Source organism: Pseudoliparis swirei, chromosome 2, assembly GCF_029220125.1.
Source record: "Pseudoliparis swirei isolate HS2019 ecotype Mariana Trench chromosome 2, NWPU_hadal_v1, whole genome shotgun sequence".
Classification (NCBI taxonomy): Eukaryota; Metazoa; Chordata; class Actinopteri; order Perciformes; family Liparidae; genus Pseudoliparis; species Pseudoliparis swirei.
Genome location: NC_079389.1, coordinates 7879268 through 7897319, shown reverse-complemented (window position 1 = coordinate 7897319; position 18052 = coordinate 7879268). Strand labels below are relative to the sequence as shown.

Genomic DNA, 18052 nt, shown 5'->3' with positions numbered 1-18052 from the left:
CGTCATCTTCCTGCGTCTGTGATCGCTTCTCTCCAGGAAGTAAAATTAACAGGTAAACAAAAGTCGATTGTATCGAAATCATACGAGTTCCCTATTGTGCGTACGTCATGTCCTTATACCTTTTCACGACGTTTTATTATGTATTGCTTTATTTTAGTTTGACAGGAATCCCCTGAAGACGTAAACGTCGTTAATTCGTCTGTGGAGCACCGCAGATCACGTTAGCTTGCTAGCCGAAAGGATCACAATCAATCGCGTAATGCTGACACTGATATGTGGACATATTTAATTCTTTAACCCATTTCGTTTGGTTTGAATTGTGTTCAGGACAGTTTGACTCTGCTCAAACGAAGGGAGGAACGATGTCTGGGAGTTTTTATTTTGTCATGGTTGGTCATCAGGACAATCCAGTGTTTGAGATGGAGTTCTTGCCAGCTGGGAAGCCTGAATCAAAGGTGACACTTCACTCATTCCAGTACATAACGCAGTGCATAGTGCAATAACAGTGGTAAACACATTTTGTTCATGAGCCTATAGCTATATACTGCAGCTTGCTGTCAGGATACAATATATGAGGCATATGACCAGACCAGTGTGTTTATTGTAGGTGGTACGAGGCCTTTAGATTGTCTGTTCATGTATTATTTAGTTTGATAAGATTTGCTTCATTGACCACAGGATGACCATCGTCACTTGAACCAGTTCATTGCACACGCTGCCCTGGATTTGGTGGATGAAAACATGTGGCTGTCCAACAATATGTACTTGAAAACGGTGGACAAGTTCAACGAGTGGTTTGTATCTGCCTTCGTCACTGCAGGACATATCCTTTCTGATTCATTTGATTCTTCCCTTATTAGTCCCACAACAAATACTTTACCCCTATTTATAAAGAATGTTGTAATAACAAGACAATATATTGCTTTGTTATAGTTTCCTGACTGAGTAGACGGACAAAAAACCCTCATGGCTAAGCTCATGTTTAACATTTGTAATTTGAATACAATGATACAAGAAAACTGAAACAATTAGTTGACTAATCGATTACTGGTTAATTGGTTCGTCATTCATCAAAGCATGCCTTCGATTCTTTAAATTCAGCCTATCAAACATCAAGTGGAGTTGCATTTCTTTAATTTCATGTTCATTAATTTCCTGATCAATTTACAATGCTGACAACATTGTACATTGATGACGCAATGATTGTAAATAGCATATCTTTGATATTTTGGACTGATGGTTTAACAAAAATGAAGATGTCACTTTAGTTCTAGGAAATTGTTGAAGCATTTTAATTTTGTTCTATCATAATATAGATTACACAATTACTAGAGAAGAAATAATCAACACATTAGTTCATGAGAATAAACACGTTAGTTTGCAGTTTAATGTGATTGTATAGTCATATTGTTGTGGTATAATGTACTATTCAAGACATTTTTTGACATGGCTTTATGGTCTTTAACTATTTTCCATACATATAAGATTCATCATGCTGCATGATATGCGACAGGAAGATGGAATCAAAAACTTTTTTAACGATGTGTATGATTTATACATTAAGGTGAGTGGACTCCCATCTGATTTCAAGCATTTGGCATGACATAACATCTGGTCTGTTTTATGCCTCCTGTCTTTGATCATCATTTTTGTCTTCCAGTTTGCGATGAATCCATTCTATGAAATCAATGCACCCATCCGCTCAACAGCTTTTGAGAGGAAAGTGCAGTTTCTTGGAAAGAAACATCTCCTGAGTTAATCACTTCACATGCACAAGGATTGAAAGCATGTGCCCGTCTATTCATTGTGTATATACCTAACAGATATTTTATGTCATATCTTTCTTTTCCTGTTTTACCAATGTAAAATGTATTCAACACAATTTTCTATAAAACATTTCCTAAGGTAATATGTCTTTCTTGCTTCATAAGCTGTAAATATGGAAACTGCATGTTGATTATCAACATTTGACTTGTAACTTATCCCCAGAGAGTTTGAGCAACAATGATAACATTTTAGAAAATAGCCACAATCTTGATCCTAAACATAGTTAGGTTATTTGTGTTTTCTAATGGTTTAGGTACTGGTAGTATATCATTGCAGTGCTTAAGCACAGCACAGTGGAATAGTAACATCCGGTTCAGTCCAAACCTTGGGAGAACAATCAGTTTGAAGGCTACAAAACACACCTTAAATGATTTTCTAGGGGTTTATTTATTATTTGGCATACCAGTAGTACAACTTTTAATGTGAATGACAATCAGATAAAGTGAATTAATGGTTCACCCTTTTAAATATTATCCTGTGGAAAAGACTTCAAACTGTTAACAATGGAAAAAATATGTTGATAGTGCTTAAATGATCAAAACCATTATTTAAAATAAACCCAACAATGAAGAAAACAGTTTACTCAATTATGACCACTCTTCCATTACACTTTCCCCAAGGCATTATTGATTTTAAGGTAAAATCAGTTTACAAAACAAGTTTCCAGAAACTTAATTACACCATAGGCCATGCACGTTAACTTTGCTTCAAAATGGATCTTCTGTTGTCCCACAGCCACAATCTATTCACGAAGCAGAAAGTGCATAAACAATACCTGAAGGTGCATTAATCACAATGCGCCTCAATTGGTTAGTTACATAGCAATTTTATAATTCTCAAACAAGACTATAGGGCTGTACAACTGATTTAATTATGCGATCACTTTCCGATTATAAATGCATCGGCCATCAGTGTGTATTTCATTTCGGAGTGACATTCAGAAACCCTCTCTCACTTGCAAGATAGTACACATTTTAAGAGTAACATAATTATGTGCCTTCATGACAGAATGGAACATTGAACTATTTAAGAGGGAAGTGAAACTTTTCAAATATATTTACTCATCATGATTTAGGTTTAGTACCCCACAGGTAGTCTTGGGATAACACAACATCCAGACATTTTTTCTGCCACTCCTCCAAAGCCTCACTTTTGAATTGTGGCAGTTGCATGAATGCTTCAATGATTTCCTGTTTATTTGTAATTAGGGATGCATTTAGTGTTCTTCTCTCTTCAAACAGAAGTCCACCGATTCAGATGATCAAACTTCAACAAATCATAAAGCCAGTGATATAATTCGTTTAAATAAGTTGTTAGTACAGCATTGTAAACCTACAGCTTCATTGCATAAGAGCAAATTAATGTTAGTGATAGCTCCTGGATGTTATGAACAGCAAGTGGCAGCAGAGCGAGGCTTTCTGTGGAGCTTGACAGTGTCTGTGGGGATGATGTGGTCCGTTCTTTCATCCAACGCCAACACTCTACGCACTGCCTCATCAAAGGCCACCGCTACATTGGTGGCATCCTTGGCACTGGTCTCATAATAAGGGAAATCCCCATTCTCCTGGCACCATTGCTTCGCCTCCTCAGATGACACCTGCCTCTCTGTCACATCCAGTTTGTTGCCCAAGACCACGAATGGAAATGTCTCTGGTTCCTTGACATCTGCATAGTAGATGAACTCCTTCTTCCAGTTGCCTAAATTGAGAAAACTCTGGCTGTCATCGACACTGAAAGTGAGCAGGCAGCAGTCAGAGCCACGATAGAAAGGAGTCCTCAAGCTGCGGAAGCGCTCTTGGCCAGCAGTGTCCCAGATCTGTAGGGTCACCTGGTGGCCATCTACCTCCAGTTCCTTATTAAGGAACTCTACACCAATGGTGTGGAAAAGGTGTGCATCAAACTTGTTGGTGACATAACGATTCATGATGGAGCTTTTTCCAACACCCCCATCGCCCAGCAGAATGACTTTAAGCAGGGATGTCTTTGTTGTCATGGCTATTCAATCCCGATCGACCACTTTAAAATAATTTACCTAATAGAGAGGAGAAATGTGCAAGACATATTGTTATTACCTGTATGACACATTAATATAATTGTGGGGGGAAAAACATTGTGAGCAATAACCACTTTACTCCAAACACCTTTTTTTGGTCGAAATGTTGAGCCTTTTAAAAAATGTTATCTCACCCCTGAAAGATGTTAGCCTCCTCCACTTGTCCGGATCATGTGCTGTCTACCCCGGTCCTTGGTCACATGCTCATATGTGTAATGTTGATGTGAGCAGCCATGCGACGCGAGGTCAACGTTCAACCAGCTGTAAGCAGAAGTTTCCTGATTAACAGGCGGCCCAATAAAGCATAATCTGTTTCCAAAGGTCCAATACACCGTTTGCGAGCACGCTTAACCACATATAGTTAACTATTTAGCTTATTAAGATAACGCACACGCATACACTAATAGCTGAAACACGCAGGAAGAGCAAAGTCCGAACTGTGGGTCTATCCTCCGGCTGCGCGTTAGCTAAGCTAAGCTAACATGAAAACAAGGGGACTTAGCTCATCGAAATATTCATTCGCTAGCTTACCTGGAGGCGGGATTGCTTAACGTTAGTAAAGTACAGTTCGGGTCGAACAGCGACGGGGTCAAGGAGAAACAGAACAACGGAAATACTGTTAGAGCCTGTGTTTGACAGTTCCTCGCCCTGGCGTGGCTTTGCAATAGCGTCAGGTCACACCGCTTCCTGGTGAACCCCAAAGGCTCGATGCCAACGCAGCTAGCTGCTAACAAGCTAACGATAAGTGGGCGCCTCGGGTCATGTGATCGTGTCAGACGGAAACAACCAATGAGAGGCCCTGAAAACCCTACAGACTACTGACGGTTTATACGTGCAATATTATTCTATGATTAGAGTTGCGCATTATATTGACCGATTTAAAAAAGGGAAATCAACTTAACACTGAGCGTCTATTTGCCTTCCCATGTTCTGCATCTTCGTGTTTTACGTGCTTGTCATACTCACGCTCGACCTTTAGAGGGCGCCATTTAACCAAAGACTGTGTGTTTATCCAACGACACTCTCACGTCCCCATCTATGATTTAGTTTTGTTCGTTTAGCTGTTACCTGTCAGCATCCCAGCTGCACTGAAACCCACTCGACCCCATCGACACTAGATTTAATTTAGCAGCCCTGAGGTTCAACAAGTTGTTTTAATGAATGCACTATATAACTAGAAAATGCATTTCCTGCTGAAAATGCGTTGGAATGCTTAACATCTGAAAAATAAAAAATAAATTGCTGAAAAAGGTTTGAAAATAGCTGAAAATGTCTGAAAATAGCTGAAATTAAGAACTGAAAATGTCTGGAAATAGCTGAAATATGAAATGAATAACTGGAAATATCTGGAAAAAGCTGAAATATGAAATGAATAAGTGAAAAAGTCTAAATAGCTGAAATATGAAATGAATAACTGAAAATAGCTGAAATATGAAATGAATAAGTGAAAATGTCTGGAAATAGCTGAAATATGAAACGAACAACTGAAAATGTCTGGAAATAGCTGAAATATTAAATGAATGCGCGCACGTGTGTCTATATATGGAGAGATATTAGAAGAGAACAAGCATGAGAGTTTCTCAGGTCTCATTTAACCCACAAAAATAATCTATTGATTCTACCATTTTGGTGATTTGATCATGTTTTTTTTGACAGGGTTTAACAAATGCTTTTGTAGAAAATCCACTCAGTGTTTAGATCTCGTCTATCCTTCACCATGGTTTCTCCCTCTCTTTTTTCATTTATTTTTCTCCTGTCTCTCAATTTATTTAGTTATTTTTCTCTCTGGTTCTCATGTCTGACTTTTCCCCCTCTCTCTCATTTCTTTGTTTGTGATTCATATCTTTGAATATTTAGAAGATACAGTTTTGCTTATCTTTTCCAGTTATACAATTCCACCCAATATGTTTGTGCTTCAACATTTTTAGCAAGAAGTTTCCCTTTTTGATATGTTCAGATGTTTAAGCTATTTCCAGCCTATTTCAGCTGTTGGCATCTATTTTCAGCTATGTTCAGCTTTTTAAAAAACAATTTCAGCTAATTTCAGACATCTTCAGCTATTTTGAGACATTTTCAGTTATTCATTTCATATGTCAGCTATTTCCAGACATTTTCAGTTGTTCATTTCATATTTCAGCTATATCCAGACATTTTCAGTTATTAATTTCATATTTCAGCTATTTCCAGACATTTTCACTTATTTATTTCATATTTCAGCTGTTTTCAGCTATTTCAGTTATTCATTTAATATTTCAGCTATTTCCAGACATTTCCAGTTATTCATTTCATATTTCAGCTATTTCCAGACATTTTCACTAATTCATTTCATATTTCAGCTATTTCCAGATATTTTCAGTTATTCATTTCATATTTCAGCTATTTCCAGACATTTTCACTAATTCATTTCATATTTCAGCTATTTCCAGACATTTCCAGTTATTCATTTCATATTTCAGCTATTTCCAGACATGTTCACTTGTTCATTTCATATTTCAGCTATTTCCAGATATTTTCAGTTATTTCCAGATATGTTCACTTGTTCATTTCATATTTCAGCTATTTCCAGATATTTTCAGTTATTCATTTAATATTTCAGCTATTTTCAAACCTTTTCCAGCAATTTAGTTTTTATTTTTCAGCTTCAAGCTTTCAGATGTTAAGCATTCCAACGCATTTTCAGCAGGAAATGCATTTTCTAGTTACAAGAACAATAGTTGGACTGCTGAAGCATTCCAACTAACTATGTTTAACTGAGATGTCTTCAGCAGGTATGAATGGAATTTTAAAGAGCAATGACACAATGTAAACAAACCACCAAATCGTGTGCAAGAATTCTCACACAAAATACACTAAAGCTGATGATCAATACTCAATTTATCATGTGCTATAATGCCAACTGGTCCAGTTTGATTTCTACTGTTTTTGCAAATAAAAAAGGGGTCACTGACTGCATATACTGATGATGCAAATGTTATGGAGCACATATTACAGCATGTTCGTTTCACATTCAGTAGCACTCATTTTAAAGCACAGGATTGTACCTTCACGAGCATTACTTCTTGAAGGATTCACACGTTATCAGACAGCAATATTATTGGCTTTATAAGCCCCAAAAACAGTCGGTGCCAGCCAATGCTCTGTTACCATTCACCAGATGTTCGAGCAAATAATTCTATTTGCCAAATTCCAGTCGGTAGACTGAAATTCTTAAAATTAACCCAATTCTTTTACATATTACCTTGGATGTTGTCCACACTATATGATACATTTCCTTCCCTGACCATAAAAGTCTAGGGCTAGTCAATGATAGAAAATTATAGGCAATGATAGATGTATGTTTGCATAAACTTACAGCCAACACAATTTAAGGAAGAGGAATAAAACAGTTAGAAAATAAAACGGATTTAATGTAATAGTACAATATAATATGAAAGCAACATTTACAGCAGTTATGTACTGTTACTTGTATCATTTAAACTAACCGGCCTTCAAAAAAGTTATTCATCAAAGATTTAATTCCAGATTGTATTCACCTAAGAATTCACATCACATGTCATCGATTATTTTCAGGTAACTTCAGCAATAACATACACAACAAAGGACTAAGCACAGATCTGTTACATCTAAAAGAAAGGAAGCATTTCCACCTATTCCTTAGACCTGGGTAATCTGTATCGGAGAGCATTTTGAAAATCACGATAGAGAATGAAGCCGAATGCACCGATGTAGCAGCATGGAGCAGACTAAGTACACTGATAGTATATATACTCCCTTGAGACCATATCTGTATCTTTATGTGGGTGTCTTGTAAGACAGTGTGAAACCCCAGACCAATAAACAGACAGGAAACAGGATTATTTGACATGTGTCAGATTTTTCAAATTGTAAATCCGGGGTGAAGATGCTTAAACGAATGGACTGACATCCTCTTGACAGGACCCTGAGGTCAGCACAACATTGTCCAGTCCAATCTCCCCTCCAACACCTTTCCCCTGCTGAGCTTCGAAGACAATCTGAAAGACATCCAAAGGTACCATGGCATTTTATGTTTGTAGATTCAACACTAAAATAAAATAAAGGGTTGTCTTACAATCATATAGGCTACTGTGAACTACATGAATTTAACATTTTCGGGAAAACCCCAGTACAAAGGTACTGCATAGGCCTCTGAAACATTATTTGTGCTGTTCCCTTAGGCTGGTTTTATTCTTACAAGCAGTTACAATCCTGGTTCAACAATAGTTCATTGATAATAAGTGTGATAATGACTCACAGATTCTGGCGCTTTCTCTTTCCAGGCCACAGTGAGGAGCTCTGTCTGCCAGCTCTGATCTCTGCTTTTGCTCTGCTCCCATACGGAGTAAGCGTTATTATCCAGCAGCACCCTGAGAGTTCCCACATTTTGACCGACCACTCGGAAGTCAAAGGTGAGGCAGAAGCTGCCGTGCTGGGCCCGGTCACTGAGAAGCAACTTCAGCTTGGCTATATCCTCCGGCTCCCCTAGGAGCGCACTCATGGCCATGTAGTACTCAGCACCTGAACGAGTTTGGAGCATAAGTGAATGCATCTACATCTAAACTTAACTTTAAAAATATGTAATACATGTTTTAATAATGTTGTTACCGTTATGGTAGGCTACGCTCCAGTCCATGTCATCAGCCTTGTCCTGGACCCACTCACATGCTCCCTGATCAAAGTTGCAATCCATGATGAACTCTAGAGGGTAAAACCAAAAGAGCACGTGAAGGAAAAGTCTCATAAACAGTCATTAAATAACATTGGAACATAAACAGATATTTGATTACCTTCCTGAACAGGTGATATTTCGATTTCTTGGATTTCTGTGCCAGGGCCAAATACTGATTCAAAGTCCTCTGATACTGTGTTAAGATGTAAAAGAGAACAATCTGTGTGAATTCATGACATTTCAGTTTGATATACACCCACTTTCCAGTTTATCAGACTTACATCCACCTTTCACTACATCTTAAACTATTGCATTCAAACAGTCCGGAAATAAAACCAACTGTCATGAAGGTTTTACAGTTCTGTTTAAGAAAAACTGAAGCTGGGCTTTATTGCAGGACTGCTTTCTTTTTAACAATATGCACCTAACTTTGCAATGGAGTGTATACTATTTCAGCTAAATGTGATAATCAGTGAGTAAAAGCAGACACAAGTGTATCACAATCACACTCTTGCAAAATCTCATAAAATATGCCCCTTACATTTGCCTGACAAAAAATGACAAAGAACCTTGTGTCTATGAATTCCTCTTAAAATATGTGATCTTAAAAATAAAAAAACATTCCAAAATGATGCAGCAAAGAGAATTTCCACAGGGAAACAAAAGTGAGAAAGTACCTTTCAACCAACAGGTGTAGACCTGCCCTGCTGTCACTCATGTCTTGAGATGAAGCTACAACTTCAGGAAACAGCCCCCCCCCCCCCCCCCCACCTCCAAGTATTTTAACCACCCCCATGGCAAGCAGCCTTAGAGAGTCAGACGAGTGACAGCTGGGGTTATTGAACCTGCTCCTCTAGAGTGGGCTAGTGTTAGGAGGTCTAGAGTGCTGATGACAGACTTTCCAACTCGGAGTCAAGTCTGTTTGCACAGCAGCTGTTTTGGGGAAAACATAATAAAAGGCTTGGAGGTTTAGTAACCTCCCTCCCTTCCTCGCCCTCCTCCCTGGAGAGGGGAAGCAGGACGACTTGTATCTCTGGGCTCTCTAATGCCGACAGAGTAAAATTCCTCCCTGGAGGTGATGGATGTCTTGGGGCCTGTCTCCTCTTGCTATCTGAGTCTTACACAGGCGTGGGTGTTTCCATGAAGATCAAGATTAGTTGTGAAAGGTAACCTCATGTATGGGGTTTCTCATTGAGGTGCATACCACGGCATGACCGCGCTGTCCACACGTCTCTTTTTATCTGATGAAAGTGTTAGAAAAGGAGCATAAATACACACAAATGAGGCGTGAATGCAATGACATGTGCTAAAAGGCACCATGTCTCATAACCAATTAGATTGATTAGAATAATGTATTAATTTGACATTGGTGGGTTCTTATTCAGAGCTTGATATCATTGTTTAAGCCAACAGTTTGATATTATGACATTAGTTTTTATTAAATGTCAGCTTAGAGTTGACAGGATCTTAGAGTTAGTGACTCCATTTTTCCGATGCTGGAGAACATGACAACACTGCTTGTGGTTCTTGTTGGGAATAACTGGGACATCTTTGAGTAATCAGTTTACATATGTCTTGTTTACTAAAAAGAGTCAATACATATGCTCCATTGTTAATAACATCACCAAGAGGTCTTTGTGGTGACAGGGGACATGAAGCAACAGGTCTATTTCTTCTCTGGTCAAGGTCTTAGGTCTGACCTGCAATTTAATACTTATTGCAGCTGCCTACTGAAAGCAATTGATAATTGTATCTAGATGCTGTGTGGACACGGGAGCAAAGGCTTAGTTTGTTTAGTCTGTGTAGGTTAATACATTGTGGACCACCCAGAATTACTGTGAAGGAGGCAGACTAAAGGGCACTTACTGAAAACATCTCCTCTTGGATTGAGCTGGTTGTCTTCCTCTTCTTCCTCCTCTTTTTCCTCAGGAAATTCCTCCACCTGTCTTTGCTCAGTCCGGGGGCCAACGTAGACCTCTCCATCATAGTCAAAGGGCTGCTGATGGACCTTAAGGGACGGTGTTGCGACTGGTTCGGGGATTACATTTCTGATGTCCTCGTTGTCCAGCGTGCCTCCCAGAAACCCGGGCTTCACTTGGGAGTCCTGGATGGCTGCAGGCAGGAAGAGGAATCAGATGAGACATGTTGGACTGCAATCATGAGAGGGGAAGACAGTTTGTTGCCAGGCTTCGGATGCATTTGTTGTCATGTATTCGGCAGCTGCTGCTCTTGACCCACTCCATGCAGATGAAGCGCCAGAGCAACATTCTTTGCACATACCTTGAATTAGGGTTTTAAGTGCACAAGCATTTTCTCAGAAGTCATGCTGAGGATTCCTTATATCAGGCTGAGTGTGCGTATAGGACATACAACATTTTCAGCCATGAGGGGGAGAGTTTGGAGAGGTGCTCTTGAAAGTAGGAGATACGAGGAGGGAACTAATGGGGTTGCAGGGCAGGGAGTGAACATCGGAAGCCTTGTATTTCACACAATCTCACCATTGAGGAAATCATCTGCACTGCCTTTGTCTCCGTCCCACGATCTTTGATAAAACGGCTTGACTACAAAAAATAAAGGCAACTTTCATTTCGGTTGAAAGTGCTGGCCTCTGTAATTTGAAAAGAACTTCACCTGTTATTATCTGGGCCTGGGTTAAAGAATACAACACTACCTGTCTTTACACTTAGTTTTCTTCAGATGGCTGACTACCGTACATTTCAATCTGCGGCTCTCTCTTGCTATCATCTGTGAAGAGGTGTGGAGTCTAAAACAGGAAGCTACCCATGGCATTATGTGGCTGTAAAACTGCTCCTGACCAATCTGACTGACTACTCTCACCTGGGTAAGGCCTGAGAAATGGGTTGTTGAAATCTATTATAAAAGACCTTGAGAGACATGTTTTATTACATATTTAAAGTCATCCCCAAAACGAGGTAATTCATAATTCTGTGTTACCGTTCTCGGATCTCACCAGAGCATTCAAAGCCATTGCCTCTGAAGCCAGACTTGCACCTGCACCTGAAGGATCCCTGAGTGTTCACACAGCCAGCATGGTGGCTGCACTTGTGGGTGCTGGACGCACACTCATCCAGGTCTGGAATTGGAAGAAGCCTATTTGTACCTTGAGCAGCAGAATTAATCTTGAATGTGTGCTTGTTGTGAACGCGTAGACCTCACCGACACAGTCGTATTTGCCCTCGACATATTTCAAGTCGAAGCCTTCCTGGCATTTGCAGAAGTAGCTTCCAAAGGTGTTCACACATTGTCTGTCGTATGGGCAGAGGTTCTTCCCTGTGACACATTCATCAATATCTGAAGGGAAACAGAAGAAGGGGCATTTTATATACATGTCACATGAGGCAATTCTTTGGAATGGCTTATTCCAACTGCTCTGTGACCCTTGACACTTACTGCTCATTATTTGTTGTGGGTTGGGTGATGTGTGCTTCCTCTGATTCACATGCTGTCTTTCAGCTGCTCTTTTCCACCTCTGCCAGCAAGTAACTTCACTGTCGTTGGTGTCCTGAGTTCATTACAGCATCCTAGTGATCATGAACACGATCCCTCACTGTCTTCCTACTAGCATCACTGCTTACAACCAGCCAGGTTGGAAACAGCGCTTCCAACCTGGCGCCAAATAGTTGGAGTCATCAGCCTATCTAATTCTTAAATGAATTAACTTGATCATGATTTAATTTTACTTTATTGCTTCAGATACAAAATGTACTTTTGCTGTACCTTTTTGTGTGTGTGTGTCTTGGATCGATGGTAACCATTATTACATTACATTACATGTCATTTAGCAGGCGTTTTTATCCAAAGCACACTTACAATAAGTGCATCCAACCATGAGTCCATAAGTAAGTGCCATTCAAGTACAGCTGAAGTGCTAATCCTTTTTTTACTCGAGATATAGTCGGAAAGGATGTGTTTTTAGTTTCCGGCGGAAGCTGTAGAGACTTTCTGTTGACCTGATGTTTAATGCTCCAGAACTATTATATTACCTCCCCTGTGTGACCAGTATGCCGGACTGGCTCTGTCACAGCTCAAACTGGGTTGTGGATAGAAACACATCTTATTTGCACCCATCTTATATACAAGCCAAGCAGGCAAAAGCCACTGAATAGAATATGGACATACACTCAAAAAAACGATTCAAGCTCTTCTTAGAGGTGACACATTTAAATATTGTTTGATACATTTAAATGAATCAATTACAAAACGAAGATATTTATATTGAATGAGTGTAACACAAAATGTAGGAATACTTTCATTTATTAGATTTATTTAGGTTACTCACAAAAACGATTCAAGCCCTTCTTCGAGGTGACACATTTAAATATTGTTTTATACATTTAAATAAATCAATTACAAAAATAGATATTTATATTTAATGGGTGTAACACAAAATGTATGAATACTTTCATTTATTAGATTTATTTAGGTAAGATGGTATGCATATCAACTCAAAATAAATGTGTTTCATTGGGGACTATATGCGCCTTCTGAAAATCAGTTGTTTACATGAGGTGAACACACTTTCAGGGCTGTACGGTGGTGTAGTGGCTAGCACCGTCGCCTCAAAGCCAGAGGTCTGTGGGTTCAATTCTCAGGCGGGGCGTTCCTTCTGTGTGGAGTTTGCATATTTTTATAGTAAGTTAGTTTATATTTTGAGTTGGACAAACACAAATTAATTTAATTGAATGAATATCGTTATTTTATTTTAGATGTATTTGATACAAATGAGTTGGACGAACTTAATTAAATTTTATTGCACTGATGTGCTAAATTTGAGTTGGAGTTGCATATAATTATTGGATGGAAAACCTGCCAACAATTTAATTGAGTTCATCCAATGAGTCATTTCTTTGAGTGTACTAGTTCCTCTATGCAAAAACTCACGTCCCATGAGTCTTTTTTAACTCTGTATTCTTTATTTAGATGAGGGCTCCACTGGATATTTCACTTTCCTTACATTTAGCTTGTCTCTAATCATTTATCATATGTCACCATATGCATAAAAAACATTTATAGAAAGTATTATTGTGTGTGTGTGTGTGTGTGTGTGTGGAGTAGCTCACCTACACAAGTCCTCCGATCTTGCCCCAGCTGCAGCCCCACAGACGGGCAGACGCAGCGGATCCCCCCCTGAACCTCCTCACAGCCGTACTGACAGTGAGCAGCAGAGCACGTCCTGGAATCTTCATGCACAAAAAGCTTGCACGCATAAATATTCAAACTGGCCAACTTTGATTGCCATGTGTTGCACGGACAGCAGCACGGACAGCAGCACAATGGGACTCACTTGCACACGATCCATCAGACATGACGGTGTAACCGTTAAGGCAGTAGCATTTGTAACTTCCATAGGTGTTCATGCAGCGATGCTCACAGGGACGAGGTTTCAGGCCGCACTCATTCAGATCTAGAAATAAGAGTAGCCCTTATTTTTTACACCCGCAACACATTTTCTAAATAAAACATTGACTTTTTAACAGAAACATATTTGCTTTAAGTTAAACATGAACCGGAATCAGTAAAGCGTATCAACAATTGATACGCTTTACTTATTCCGGTTCATGTTTAACTAATGAGATTATCCTGTGCCCAGTTTGACCCACGTTCTCCAGACCCCAGCTACCCACCTTGATTACACGTCTTTCCAGTGTATCCTGGGAAACACTTGCATTTGTTGGGGCCAACACACTCCCCGTGTTTGCAGCCGTGGTCACACTGAGCTGGTAAAACATTTGACATGAAGAGAATACCAGCAGAAATATCAGTGGTTTGAGAATGATGGATTAAAGTCAAACCACACAGTTAGGTGACTGTGCTTTGTGGCAGTACATTAGAGGTTATTTACATATATATGCTCTTACCCTCACACTGTCCTTTAATGTTTTTCTTCCAGCCATAGCAACACTCCAGCCTCCTGCCATAGCGACATACACCAGGTTGGTTTCCAGTGAGGACTTGTTGGTAGTGCCTTCATAGAGCAAGAAAGGAACAGAAGGTAAGATGTGTAATGCCACTGTCTCAGCTTAATGTATAACCCACACTGGTTGAATAAAATTAGGTAGCATATTTGCTCTAAACGCTGAATCTTATGTCAGGAATTGATTCTGAATCCTGACTGTAGATATAAGCCAACTAGTCTTCTAATGTTGGTACTGATGGTAGTTGGGTGTAAAAAACAAACAAACTAAATAACATGCCCCCTCACAGGCTTGCTAAGTGATAAAAGTGAGCTCCCTGTGGAGTAACAGCCAGCTGACAGGATGTCGGCTACAGAAGGAGAAACACACACTAACCCCACACTTCCTGCGTTGCACATTGATACCTTATGCACAACCATATGTCCTCTTTTTTCACTGCACCTTGATCTTTACTTGCCTTTAAATTCACGGTAAGTTACCCTCAGTCACGGTCAGCAAGTCAGCGTTGCATTCAAAATAACTGACAGTACAAATAGATTATATTGCATGTGTGTATTTTTAACCCGTTAATTAAATTAAGATGCCATTTGACTCTGACTTAGTACATATGTAAATTCATGTCAGAATAACGCAACTAAATCTGAATTGACAGCTTTCAGCATCACTTTAATATACCAAACTTTAATATCCCAGATGTTTAGGTGTCACAGGGACAGCATCCTAAAAGCAGCCTCGGCTCCAGTTGGACTGGGGGAATCTGAGACTTGATTAAAATCAACCAGAATAGCCCACAGGAGAGCGGCTCCTCAGTGCGACAGGTGCTCTTCAGTTATTAACAGATGCTGTGCCACATTTAGCTGACACACTGTCATCACTGTCATGGTCCTCTGCTGGCAGCGACAGCAGTGTGTACATACCATCAGTGCAACAGTTTCCCCTGTAAAGACTTAAAACAAATCATTCTGTGTTAAATAGGAGAGAGAGGGGGGGGGTCCTGTTCCTCAATAAGCTCCACTTCAAGTAAAAGCATATAGAGGAACTGCCCGTTACCATGGTAGTAATTCCCTTTTTGGCAACAGGAAGTGGGCCAAATGAGTCAATATACTGTCGGTGGCACTTTTGGTTTATTATTGGTGCCAGAGCAATGTGATACACACTTTGTGATACATACATATCTAAAATTTCAGATCTTTATAATTCTTAACAAAGTAAATATATAAAGTTAACACTTGCTGCAGGTCTTAAGAGAGAAAAACATACCATACAACATCAAACGTCCTTATGCTGTAGTTAATTGACTTACCTATAGGCTTCCGCACCACCAGAGGAGATGTGGGCTATGAAAAGAAGAGCACCGACCAAGGTGGACGGCTGCATGTCGGTGGCTGGGAGCAGCCGGAGAGCTCTGCTTCCCACGGGGCTGATTTTGGTTTCTGTGAGTTCCGACTATTCCTCCTGAGGGCTCACGCTCTTTAAAAGGCTCGGACAGGAACAGGTCTTAGTCTTTGATCCTCGACACAAGGCACGCCAGATTTCATGTATTTCCAGAGCTCAAAGTCGAGTTCTCCTTCAAGGGGAAAAAACCCAAACTCTCTTTCTCCCTCTTTTCAGTGGTGCAGCTACACTCGGTCCCAATGTCCCTTCCTCTTTGAAATTCCAGAGGTGGGTTGACACAGCACTGTGAGGGATAGGTTGTGACTTTCAGAGGTAGGAGTGGGTTTGTAAGGGGGGTGGGGATTAGGTTTAGGGGTTCTCCTCTCTTCACTGAAACCCTATACGAGACCACATGAAAATATTCCTGTGGATCACCGGTAGATCATACAGATGGACAAGTGCAAAGAAAACCATTTTTTTCTTCTTTTTCTGGGGTAACTTGAGCTTTACATTACATTTTCTTGACGGTCTGCCCCTATTTTGGGGATAATTAGCTGTATCAGCTAATTGTTTAACTCAGACATGCATGGGCCTGTCATTAGCAGCTGCAGCGCTCTTTGATGTATTACTTTCAGGTAACACATGAAGTGTTGCTCTCCCACACAGGCTAATTCCAAGTTCAGCTAAAAAAAAAATTAATGAGTTTTCACGCTTTCAAAGTCTGCTCAAAACATCTGGTCCTGATACTCGACACCCTGAGGTAATGTTTCTTTGTTAGTTTATGCTTGTTGTTGAAATGCATACGTATAAGACTTCATTTACATGCTGCATGTCTGCCCTGTGCCACTTTGTCCCAACAGGCTCAAACTGAAGATTTAAAAACTGCACTGGGAAACGTGTTCAGATGAGTTGGAGATCTGAAGTTAAATACTTTAGTTGAGCTCAACAATAAAAGTTTGTAATTATTACAGGACCCATCTCAGGTAGCTAAAATGTTTCAGCTCAATAAAGTTGATTTGATCTCATTTATTTTGGACAGGTCAAAACAAATTTGGTCTGGACACTCCCATTTTTGCACCAATTCTATGTCAAAATACACATTTGAGTTTGTTATGCCTCAACCCTCTATAGAGCAAGATGAACCTGAACTGCACCACATGCAGCATTTCCTAAATGCTAATCCAGAAGGAAGTGCGGTTGCGGGGAAGCAGGCCGTGGTTGCCGCAAATATGCAGCAACGCGTTGTGGCGTCTGCAGAAAGTCATATCTGTTAATAGGGGAGCAAATATTCGTACAAACCCCATGGACAGTCACATAGTGAGAGGTAGTTTTACTTTCCTCTGATTAACCATACTACATTTAGGGACCTTAGTTCTACACAAAAATTGTATTTGAAAAAAGAAATTGACATCTCAATTATTATTATTTCAAACTTTGACTGTATTTTTAGAGCTAGGTGTTCACAAATGTTCTTCTCCAATGAATTATGTGCGACTAGCACTGTATTGTTTCCAGCTAAAATGATAGCGTGTGATAGAATGACAATAGAAGACGTATTCTCAGACAACAATGGAACAATGGCTTGTGGTGTGGTTGTTTGTACGATGTCAGGCTCTATATGTGTTATTTCATCAAACCAAAACGTACCTGTTTGCATACTTTACGGTGCATTACAACAGTTCTGTGTTCTGGAAACTATGGAGTCATTAGCCCCAGTTTCATTTCATGCCTGATGTCTTCACCACCTCTGGCAATCCAAGCTTCTAGATGCTGCAGAATAACATTTCTGTTTCTAGTCTGCAACCTGACTCTGTATGACTGACATCTCACGCACGTGTGTCATGCTCTACATTCCTTGGTTCTGGTTTGAGCTCCTCTGTGCTCTGGAGAACATGATGCTCACAACAACAGCACCATCTTCTGTCCAGGACGAGGCTCTGGCATGTAGACCTGGGCTCCAACCTGAATTACATGGAAGTTATTCCTGTATGTGAGTCTGTTTCCAGTGACTGAAAACACATTCATTGTTTCGTCTGTGGTATTATGAATATGAAGCCCTCTGTGCTTTCGATATAAATGAGTTTCACAAAGGCCTGACACATTTAGTTGTGTTCTTTGTGCTACTATTACACATATGTATGTGTGTGTAGTTTATCATTATGCATGTTTGTGGTT

The 18052-nt window shown here is 39.9% G+C and overlaps 3 protein-coding genes across 5 annotated transcripts; 1 reads left to right on the top strand and 2 right to left on the bottom strand.

Annotated features, from left to right (window-relative positions):
- Nucleotides 1-10: 10 nt before the first annotated feature.
- Nucleotides 11-1909, top strand: trappc2 (trafficking protein particle complex subunit 2). Its single transcript, XM_056436440.1, has 5 exons — nt 11-52; nt 328-455; nt 679-827; nt 1483-1564; nt 1661-1909. Exons 2-5 carry the CDS (start codon nt 363-365, stop codon nt 1757-1759), a joined length of 423 nt encoding a protein of 140 aa, XP_056292415.1. The 5' UTR covers nt 11-52; nt 328-362; the 3' UTR covers nt 1760-1909.
- A 286-nt stretch (nt 1910-2195) lies between these two features.
- On the bottom strand, nt 2196-4609 carry rab9a (RAB9A, member RAS oncogene family). Its single transcript, XM_056436431.1, has 3 exons — nt 4412-4609; nt 4015-4141; nt 2196-3859 (listed from the first exon to the last, which is right to left on the bottom strand). Exon 3 carries the CDS (start codon nt 3818-3820, stop codon nt 3212-3214), a length of 609 nt encoding a protein of 202 aa, XP_056292406.1. The 5' UTR covers nt 3821-3859; nt 4015-4141; nt 4412-4609; the 3' UTR covers nt 2196-3211.
- Nucleotides 4610-7266: 2657 nt separating this feature from the next.
- Nucleotides 7267-16081, bottom strand: egfl6 (EGF-like-domain, multiple 6). 3 transcript variants are annotated; one of them, XM_056431721.1, is made up of 13 exons: nt 15807-16081; nt 14447-14553; nt 14213-14305; nt 13873-13992; nt 13649-13768; nt 11745-11879; nt 11539-11661; nt 11066-11128; nt 10434-10679; nt 8686-8760; nt 8504-8596; nt 8154-8416; nt 7267-7893 (listed from the first exon to the last, which is right to left on the bottom strand). In XM_056431721.1, exons 1-13 carry the CDS (start codon nt 15878-15880, stop codon nt 7786-7788), a joined length of 1620 nt encoding a protein of 539 aa, XP_056287696.1. In that variant the 5' UTR covers nt 15881-16081; the 3' UTR covers nt 7267-7785. The 3 variants fall into 3 exon arrangements, with proteins under 3 accessions (XP_056287696.1, XP_056287710.1, XP_056287702.1); XM_056431735.1 differs by having other exon boundaries at nt 14213-14300; XM_056431727.1 differs by lacking the exon at nt 11066-11128.
- Between the last annotated feature and the right edge of the window lie 1971 nt (nt 16082-18052).